Raw genomic sequence first — 9,717 nt, 5'->3', positions numbered from 1 at the left:
ATCTACTCCCTTCAATCACTAGTACACGATGTTCTATTTTTTTTAAAAATCAAACATACATAGACACGTTTTAGTGTAAGGAACTCCTTTGCGGACAATAATTCACGGGACGATTCCTGAACGACAGCTGATGCAATGGTTCTCCTGTACACGGCCGACACGATGAAAGGCTTCGGCCAGTGGCGAAGCCACTCATCAGCTGGGTAGTCAATTGACTACCCAGCTTTTTGATGAAACTAGCATATGCTTGCAAAAATGTTGAATTTTTTTGTTTAATTTTGTGTACTTGACTACACAATTTAAAAATGACTACACAAGACTGCAGTTCTGGCACCGCCATTGGCTCCGGCCACACGTCGTCCACAAATCGTCTTTACATTGTCGTCCGTATAGCATTGCTCTTTAGTGTATTTATTACTCACTCATTTCAGTCAGTCCATTGGGTTTGAAGATTCCTGAAACTTGAATGATATACAAAGCATCTTATGTTTATGAACCGAGGGAATGATATACAAAGCATCTTAAATTTATGAACCGAGGGAGTATTTTATTTAACTAAAAACTGTGTTTCACTGTACATCCGCACATGCACGTTGTGGGCCCAGAGGTGATAGTCCACGCGACAGCTCGAGCTCGTCCAACCCCACCGGCGAGCACGCGAGGATGACGCGGCCCAGCGGCTCGGCGCGGACCGAGGGCGCGCACGGCACCCACTCCCACCGCTCCACGGCGCCCCCCGTCTTCCCCTCCTGCAGCTCGTAGAGCACGGCGCCGTTGGCTGGCTCGGCCGAATTGTACACGTACCCTCCGGTGGCGTTGCCGCACACCGCGATCGACGGGAGCGTCTCCCCGTCGTCCTCCTCGTCCTCGTCGTGGGGGAAAAGCCTCGCCGACATCTCGCTCGGCATTGCGTCGTGGCCCGCGCCGGGAGGCAGATCCAGAGTGTCGCCGTCCACCTCCCATGCTTGGATGACGACTTTGTTCTTTGCCCCCTCGCCTTCGCGCTTCGCTCCGAAAAGGACGAGCTGCTCGGCGCCGGCGCGACCAGGCGCGACGCCCCACGTGGAAACGCCGGCGTCTGGTTTGAGGCGACGGGTTGGACCCCACCGCCGCATCGACGGATCGAACCAGCTCGCACACCCGGTGGTTCTGTCCGCGAGGTACACTCTGTGATCCGTCGCGGCCACCGAAAGCCACGTTGCTGCCGCCGACTCGCGGAGCGCCGCCGGCATCGGATCGCAGGCCGCCCAATTCCCGCGCTCGTGGACCTCCACCGCGGCGGCGTCCTCTCCCTCGGCGAGCGCAAGCTGGCACGCGCCGCCGAGGGCGACCACGCGGTCGCCCACCGCTGCCAGCACCGGGTCGACGCGCCACACGCCGGGGGCCTTCATGGCGACGCACGCGGACGTCCCAAGAGGGTCGCCGGCGACGTCGAGGCCGGAGCAGGAGAGCGCGCACACCCGGTCGCCGCGCGCGCCGCGCAGGAGGCGCACGTGCGACGGCGTGGCGTGGCGCGGGGCCTGCACGGTGAGCCACGCGCCGGAGTGCGGGTCGTAGGCCGCGGTCCGGCGGCGGCGGCCGTGGAGGTGGACCACGAGCCAGGGCAGCCGCCGCGGGCGCCGGCGCAGCGCGGACCGCACCGCGCGGAGCCACTCGCGCGAGACCCCCGCCGCGGCGGCGAGGTCGGGCGCCGGCACGCGCTCCACCACCGACTCGAGCACGTCCCCGTACAGGTACAGCGCGGCGAGCGCCGGCGACTCCTCGCCGCCGTCGTCGGCCTCGCACCCTTCTTGATGGTGCCGCCGGTGCTTCGGCTCGCTGGCTGGGATGCTCACGCCCATTTTCGAAACTCCGATGCCACGAGTCCACGCAGGACAAGCTGGACAGCCACTAGCCCACTACTAGTCCTAGGACACAGTTTAGATCTGCACCCGCACTGACGAGCTAAATAGACGAGGCGGAGTGTTTACGAAGACATGGCCACTTGAGTAGTGGAACCCGAAATAATTGTAAGTGGGACTAAATAAACGTTTAACGTGCACTTGGGCTTTGGTTCCTTTGAAAAGGGGAACGACAAGGACGTAAAGACTTATCTTTTCGCCGCCGAACCTGAACGGAGCCAAGCCATCTGCGTTCGTCGGGGCCCTGCAAGATATTATCGTCCGCTGCTGCTGACGCTGAGGCAGCTGACCCTTTGTTTGTTTGTTTTTTTGAGGGGCTCTAGTGCACCATCAGAGGCAATGTCTGAGCTTACAAAGTCTGGCGCTACAAGGCGCCAAGAATGGCACAACTCCCTACAGCAACTCTCCCTAGCTAGTCTATGAGCGACTACGTTTGCGGAGCGACGAACCCAAACAACTCTAACCTCTTGGAACTGGGTAAGTAGCTCCTTGATCTCCTGGACGACCTGACCCATCATCGAGAGATCCTTCTGGATGTTGTTGATCTTCCGAACCGCGTTCGAGTCCATCTCGAACACCACCTTCTGGACATCATTTTCTTGTGCTAGAAGAACACCCCGACGGCATGCTAGGAGCTCGGCAACTTCTGGATCCGACGTAGCTGGGAAAAAATGGCACGCTCCTGCCACGAACGCGCCATGGTGGTCTCTAAGGACCGCTCCACCTCCTCCTGATCCTCCTTGCTTAGCTAGTGCACCATCAGTATTGACCTTCATCCACCCTTCTTCTGGTTTCGTCCAGACATCTTTGTTACGCACAGTTGGCGGCCTCACATTAGTTTCCTTGATCGCCTCCCACTCCTGATCAAGATAAATCACTCTGTCTGCAATCAGGTTCGGGTCCTCTATACGTCCACTATCCCGTGCGTTGTTCCTTGCAAGCCACAGTTCATACCACACCCTCATGACCACCCTCTTCTCCTCATTCGATGCTGCCGCCAGCTAATCCAACACCCAGGTTCGCATATTATCTACCCTGTCAATATGTGTGGGCAGCAGCGCCAGGGGCGCCCCAACACCATTGCCAAGCACTTTCCAGAACTGCATCGAATGAGGGCAGCGCCACATTCGATGAATAACTGTCTCTTTTCTTCCACACGCTATACAGAAGACCCCAGGCTTTACATGCCGTCGCAGCAGTTCAGCCCCTACAACCAAACCATTTTTTAGCAAACACCAACCATGGATCTTGACCTTGTTGGGGACGTCCGCAGCCCATAGCTCCATCCAGCTCCGATGCTCAGCCACCGAACTTGACGAAGAGGCCAGTGCCTTCGACGCCACTTTGAGAGACATACCCAAGTGGTACGCCGACCGAACGGAAAAAACTCCATTTTTAGTATAATTCCATGCCAGGAAGTCCTCCTTTCCTGGTCCTCCGATCAAGATCTGTCTTATATCCTGCACATCACTCGGAGTAAAAACCTGCAGCAGTTTTTCCTCATCCCATGTCGTGCCTTCCGGTGTAAGCAGGTCAGCAACCTTTACAATGTTCGGTACATATGTGGCACCCAGCGGCACCATGCTACCATTACGCGGGATCCAATTGTCATGGAGCACGTTTATCTTTGTCCCTTCCCCAACACGCCATATCAGCCCACGTGCTAGCAGGTCTCTTCCATGCATCAAGCTTCTCCACGTATAGGAACACCCCTGTGGACAAGGAGCAGCCATGACATCCATATCTTCATAGTATCTTGCCTTAAGCACTTTTGCACATAAAGGTATTGGATACATTAGTAGCCTCCAGACTTGTTTGGCCAGGAGAGATTGATTAAACATCTCGAAGTCCCGGAAGCCCATCCCACCAGACTGCTTCCTTGTACACATTTTGTCCCAGGCCACCCAATGAACTTTGCGCTCGCCGTCAGCCGCCCCCACCAGAATTTAGAAGAAATAGATTTCAGCTTCCCGCACATTTTCTTGGAGAGCTGGAAGCAACTCATCGAGAACGTCGGTGTTGCTTGCAACCCCGACTTGACAAGTACCTCCCTTGCTGCCTTCGACAAACCCTGTCCTTTCCACCCCATTACCTTCCCTCTAGAAGATTCTTGAACATACCTGAAGCACCCATCTTTGGACTTGCCCACCATGGTTGGTAACCCAAAGTATTTTTCATTAAGTGCCTCTGATTGTATACCCACCACACCCTTCAAATTAGCCTTGACCTCGTCATTACATCCTTTTCCAAAAAAGATGGAGGACTTCTCCAAATTCACCTTTTGTCCTGATGCCTCCTCATATGTGATAAGAATCTGCCGAAGACGCTCCAAATTCGGCTGTGAGGCCTCAAGGAAGACAATACTATCGTCCGCAAACAGTAGGTGTGTGATTGTGGGGCCAGTGCGCCCAAACGACACCCCCTGTATTTCCCTCTCCCGTTGTGCCTGCTTGAGTAGCGCCGAGAAGCTCTCTGCATAAAATAAGAACAAATAGGGAGAGATGGGGTCTCCTTGTCGCAACCCTCGAGAAGGGAGAAAATCTTCTGATAAACTACCATTAAGTTTCACTGAGAATCTTGCAGAAGTGACACACCTCATAACCATGGCTGTTCATGATTGAGAAAAACCCAGCTTAGTGATCATTTGTTGAAGAAAAGACCATTCCACTCTATCATAAGTTTTCATCATATCCAATTTAACGGCACACAGTGTTTTTTTCCTTTTTCTCTTCCGTATGGCATGTACACATTCATATGCCACGAGCACGTTGTCGGTGATGAGTCTCCCCGGAACAAATGCACTTTGCTCCTCTGATATCAGTATAGGGAGCACACCCTTAAGCCCGGCCAAATTCGTCTCGTCGGCTCGCCTTTGATAAGATCGCCCCGTTTAGTTAGAATCTAGCAGTACGCCCCACTGTGTCATTTCAGCGGGTACTATGAGGTTAATTGTTTCGCAAAGTACTCCCTTCGTCTCATAATATAAGATCAAACGTTCATAAGACGGAGGTAGTACTGATGTTGGTTTCGTTCAGTCCGCAGCGGCTTGTCTTGGAATCCTAATGGATGGTAATTTCTTCGTGACTTTAGTGAAAAGACAAGGTTAGCGCTGAAAAACGGACGGTAGCCCAACCTGCTTCACATTCACAGCTAAAATGAGTGGATAGTTGTTTTAACACTGTGCACATCTTTTAGCCACGAGGTCACCAAAGATATACTGTATAAAACAATTATGCGTTTGGACTTTAGCTTTTTTCCGTGCAAATCTGCTCCTAGAAGCCCAAACAAAGGCAGGGAGCGTGAGAGTGGGCGACCGAAGCACTATACATACACTAGCGTCCTGAACGATCTGTCCACTTTCGCGATTGGCTGCTTGACGTTTCTTGCAGTTCCAGTTCAGAATCATTATTGTCTCCACGGTGCGTGTCCTTGTCAACGAGACAGGAACCACTACTTTGCTAGAAGATTTTCCGAGCTTCCAACCGCAAACGGTAGTTATCTTGTTAGCATGTCAGGCTCAAATGGACGGCACACAATTTTTTGTAGTACTATTGCGCACTCATGAGCATCTATTTTGCGCAAACAAATTTAGCAAGCAAGGCCACGCTTTCAGAGCCTCGCTGTTCACAATAAATAGATTGGTCAGATTTCAGAAAACGGGTTGTTGAAAAATAAAATAATGTGTAGATAAGATTCTGGATTGAAGAATCGCTGTCCGCAATAAATAGATTGTTCAGACTTCAGAAAAAAGAGGCTGAACGATCCTGTGCGCGTCAGGCACCTGGAAACAGCGGGCAGAGTAATTGGAAACGTTTTACTTGCTGTAGCACGACCGAACGAGGCGGCGCCGCCGGGGAAGCGGTCGGAGCCGGGCAGCGGCGCCTGCTCCCCGAGGTTTAGTCTATTTGGATCGTTGAGAAAGAGATCAAGATCGGTTGGCCAGGCGGCCCGGCTAGCAAAGGGACGAAAGCCAGTTCCTGGTCCTTTTCGTGGTGGCTGCAGGCTACCAGCCTACGGGTCACTAGCATGAGAAGAACGTCCGTCTGTCACGTCATCGCACCAGGATATGCATCCCCAAACGGCTGGACCAAACCCAAGAGGTGCGACCTTGCAATCAGAGCGAACAACACCACAGATTGGAGAAAATACTGATCAGAATAAATCACGGCACGCTCTATCAACACAATGTCTTATCTGAAAATTACAGTTCAGTAGGAGTACTACAAATCTTGGAAAGAGATCTTGACATGATCCGTACGTGGTCCCGTCAATTCAAATGAATGATTACCAGAGAGCTTCGGATTAATTAAGCTAGCAAACCAGCATGATATGTCGATACAGGGAGCCCGGCCCTTCCGGTTGAGCTACTTCCTCTTGTTCTTGGAGGCGAAGCGGAGGACGAGGTAGAAGAGCACGCGGTAGAAGACGGCCCAGCCGAGCAGGTAGAGCACCATCCTCCACTTGCGGTCCTTGGCCACGCTGATGGTGAGGCTCTCGAGGATGGCGTTGCCGGTGAGCGGCGGGTTCGAGGAGAAGTCCCGCTCTCCGCCGAACTCGTTCATCAGGAGACCCTCGTATGGGTACTTCATCGTGGACACGGTGTTCATCCACTTCCACCCCTGCGGGATGCTGTGGCTGTTCACGAAGTAGCCGCAGAAGAGGAAGAAGAGCGCCGTGAACGCGATCACCGCAGCGTACCTGGGTCCAACAGACATCAGCACGGTTGCCTTCTAAACATTTTTTTTTACCCTAAAAAAATATAAACTTTTTTCTCTAAAAAAAAAGGTTGCGATATAAACTGTATGTAATTCTGGTCCAGCCCGATAAGACATGTTCAACTGGCCCAGCTTTCCGATATGTAATTGGGCTTTGGCCCGGACCAATCCATTTCCTCCCAAATAAAATTGTGCTTACCCAAGGATGAAGTTTGGCACGATGGAGCTGATGAAGACGACGAAGGAGTTGGTGGAGAGGAGCGAGGCGTAGAGCATGACGAGGAAGTACACGAACTGGCCGTGGAGCCCGATGGCCCACCAGGTGATGAGGGCGTACGCGGCGGACTGGAGCAGGAGGAACGGCAGGTACGTGATCACCCCGGCGACCACGTACGCGGACGCACGGTACGCGTTGTGCGAGGTCTCCCTGATGAAGATGAAGCGCTCCTGGATGAAGGCCGGGACGGCGTCGTTGGAGGAGAAGAAGAAGACGCACACGGTGAAGATGAAGAAGCTCAGCCGGTTGGTGATGCCCTGCGTGTTGTCCTTGGGCTTGGTGAACATGGTGGCCATCAGGAATCCCATCACTGTCAGCACCATCAGCCGCGACAGGAACAGCTCCGGCGTGCGCCAGATGTTGGTGAAGTTGCGCCGCATCAGCACCCACACCTCCGCCGCGTACGAGTTGGCGAACTTGCCGCGGTGCCCCAGCGCGTTGATGCCCACGCCGGCCGCCCCCGTGGTGGACGCGCGCTGCGCCGGCGACAGGTAGTCCGCCTCGTTCACCGTGTACCCCGAGATGCTGCTCAGCGGCGTCGGCGTCCCCATCACGATCTCCGGCCCGTACCTGTGGATTCCCGGAGACAAGCTATGCAGTTCATGCGACCGATCGGACATGCAAGTGCAACTACTACAGTCTTGCTACCGAGTCATACTATCTTCATAACACGACACGATGAGGAACGTTTTTGGGGTACCTTGGAGGGTTCTGTGACTTGCCGCTTTGATCTTTCTTGGGGCGCCGGGACGGCGTGAACTGCGCGCCGCTCCATGGAGACTTGGAGTGCTGGCTCCTGAGGCTGTGATCGAAGTCCTCGCCCCCGGGCCCAACCGGTGTCGGAGGGATGCTAGACACGGTGGAGATCCCCTCGGCGGCGAGCTTGCGCGGCTTCAGACCGGTGAGGCAAAACTCGGCGAGGGCGTTGACGCCGAACTCGGACTGGTCGTACTCCTGGATGACGTCGAGGAGGTGCTCGATGGAGTTCTCCCCTTTGGGCACCTTGCGGCCCATGCGGCCGAGGTGCGCGGTGACCTCCTTGGGCCCGCCGCTGTACATGAGCTGGCCGCGTGCCAGGATGATGAGGTGGTCGAGGAGTTGCAGGATCCGCGACGACGGCTGGTGGATGGTCAACACCACGGTGCTCCCTGCGCACGCGATGTCGTGCACCTTCTCGATCACGCTGTGCGCGCTCGTCGAGTCGAGCCCCGACGTCGGCTCGTCGAGGAACAGCAGCGCCGGCCCGTGGATGATGTCCACGCCGATGGAGACGCGCCGGCGCTCTCCGCCGGACACTCCCCTCGTGCCCTCGTCCCCGATGTACGTGTTCCTTGATGTCTGCACAGCTGTTCTGTTAACACGTATACACTCCGTGCGCACGTACGTACTATGATCTACTTTTGTCAAAGTAAAATACAGGTACCGTGCTTGGTTAATTACCGTGAGACCGAGCTGCTCGATGAGGTTGTCGACGCGGAGCTTCTTGTCGGAGGGGGAAACGGCGGAGCCGAGGCGGAAGTCGGCGGCGAACAAGAGCGTCTCGTAGACGGTGAGCATGGGGAAGAGGCGGTCGTCCTGCATGACGTAGGCAGACGAACGCTTGATGACGCTGGGGCTCATCTCGACGCCGTCGAGCGCCACGCGGCCGTCGAGGCTGGAGATGCGCCCGGCGAGCGCGTCCAGGAATGTCGACTTGCCGGCGCCGCTGGGGCCCATCACGGCGGTGACGCAGCCTTTGGGCGCGTACCCCGTGATCTCGTGCAGAAGGTCCACGTCCTTCTTCTCCCACTCCCCGCCGACACCCCGCTGCTTCTTGACCACAGTGTACGTAAGGCTGGTGAACTCCAGCCCGCCGGTGAAGCTGAATCGGCTGCCGCCTTTCGCGGTCGGCTTCTCCGGCTGGTCCATGTCTATCACGGCTTCCAGGTCCCGGTGGCCGCCGTACCGGTGGTTCGGCTGCGCCATGGTGCTCACGGACACTAGCGACTGTCTATTGCTGCCAGTCCAGTATGATGTTTTTTGTAACCATGCAATGCGTGTGCATATTAAAGCGTTGGCCTTCTTATTGGCATGCCACTGCAAGCTTGGAGAGTTTGTCCCGATGGTATGAGCCAATGTCGGGCGTGAGAAATGAGGATGGACAAGGAGATTCATCGGAGTGAACGTTGGTAGGGTCAGCTTTTGGTTTCGACCGCCGAGAGGTGATTGGCTGTTTGTCCTCGACGGTATCATGGCCTCATACACATTGAAGTGTACTGGCAGCTATTTTTGCTTGGAGGTTGCTTCTGGAATGCTCAACTTTTGGAGTTAAGCCCGCCAGAGAAAGGATGCCAGGTGTCTACAATAGAGTATTATGAAGCTACGATACTGGAAGTTGGGAATTACCGTGAAAAATAGTCCCTAAAAAGAGGAATTACCGTGAAACATCTCACATACTGAGCAGTTGGTACGCCTCGCTAAGCTGCACGTAAAAATGATTAAAGGTGTGCCCAAACTATGTGTAAATGATATGAATATAGTATTAACATAACAAAAATTATAGATACTCTCTCCATTCATCAATAGTCTGCGTATAACTTTTTCTAAATTTTCCCTTAATGGTCTGCGTACTAGGCCGCCGCAGCCAGTCTTTCCATCTACACCATTGCCCTTCCCGTCCCATCACTTAATTAGAGCATCTATAGCTAGACTTGGCAAATCCGCCCCTATACGTCCGCGGACGCATACGAACCGTCCCTCATATCTGTGACGAGGACATAGATTTGGGCACGTCAGGTCTGGCAACCGCCACTGATTCGTCCGTCGTGGTCGAGAGAAGGAAGAA

At 54.4% G+C, this 9,717-nt stretch overlaps 2 protein-coding genes across 2 annotated transcripts; both read right to left on the bottom strand.

Moving 5' to 3' along the window:
* Positions 1-439: 439 nt before the first annotated feature.
* On the bottom strand, positions 440-2,012 carry LOC123070431 (F-box/kelch-repeat protein At1g23390). The gene has a single exon (XM_044493655.1). It carries the CDS (start codon positions 1,839-1,841, stop codon positions 570-572), a length of 1,272 nt encoding a protein of 423 aa, XP_044349590.1. The 5' UTR covers positions 1,842-2,012; the 3' UTR covers positions 440-569.
* Positions 2,013-6,048: 4,036 nt separating this feature from the next.
* LOC123065544 (ABC transporter G family member STR2) lies at positions 6,049-8,874 on the bottom strand. Its single transcript, XM_044488802.1, has 4 exons — positions 8,334-8,874; positions 7,594-8,231; positions 6,816-7,463; positions 6,049-6,599 (listed from the first exon to the last, which is right to left on the bottom strand). Exons 1-4 carry the CDS (start codon positions 8,856-8,858, stop codon positions 6,266-6,268), a joined length of 2,145 nt encoding a protein of 714 aa, XP_044344737.1. The 5' UTR covers positions 8,859-8,874; the 3' UTR covers positions 6,049-6,265.
* Between the last annotated feature and the right edge of the window lie 843 nt (positions 8,875-9,717).

This window comes from Triticum aestivum, chromosome 3B (genome assembly GCF_018294505.1).
Source record: "Triticum aestivum cultivar Chinese Spring chromosome 3B, IWGSC CS RefSeq v2.1, whole genome shotgun sequence".
NCBI classification, from domain to species: domain Eukaryota; kingdom Viridiplantae; phylum Streptophyta; class Magnoliopsida; order Poales; family Poaceae; genus Triticum; species Triticum aestivum.
Note: the sequence above shows the minus strand (reverse complement) of the source record. Positions and strands in the feature narration are given on the sequence as shown.

Excerpts from the sequence above, each read along its gene's own strand:
- LOC123070431 (XM_044493655.1), bottom strand. The coding sequence starts at position 1,841 with ATGGGCGTGAGCATCCCAGCCAGCGAGCCGAAGCACCGGCGGCACCAT.
- LOC123065544 (XM_044488802.1), bottom strand. The coding sequence starts at position 8,858 with ATGGCGCAGCCGAACCACCGGTACGGCGGCCACCGGGACCTGGAAGCC. Across the intron at positions 8,232-8,333 it reads TCGAGCAGCTCGGTCTCACG|ACATCAAGGAACACGTACAT; the intron begins GTAATTAACCAA and ends ACAGCTGTGCAG. Across the intron at positions 7,464-7,593 it reads AAGTCACAGAACCCTCCAAG|GTACGGGCCGGAGATCGTGA; the intron begins GTACCCCAAAAA and ends GGGAATCCACAG.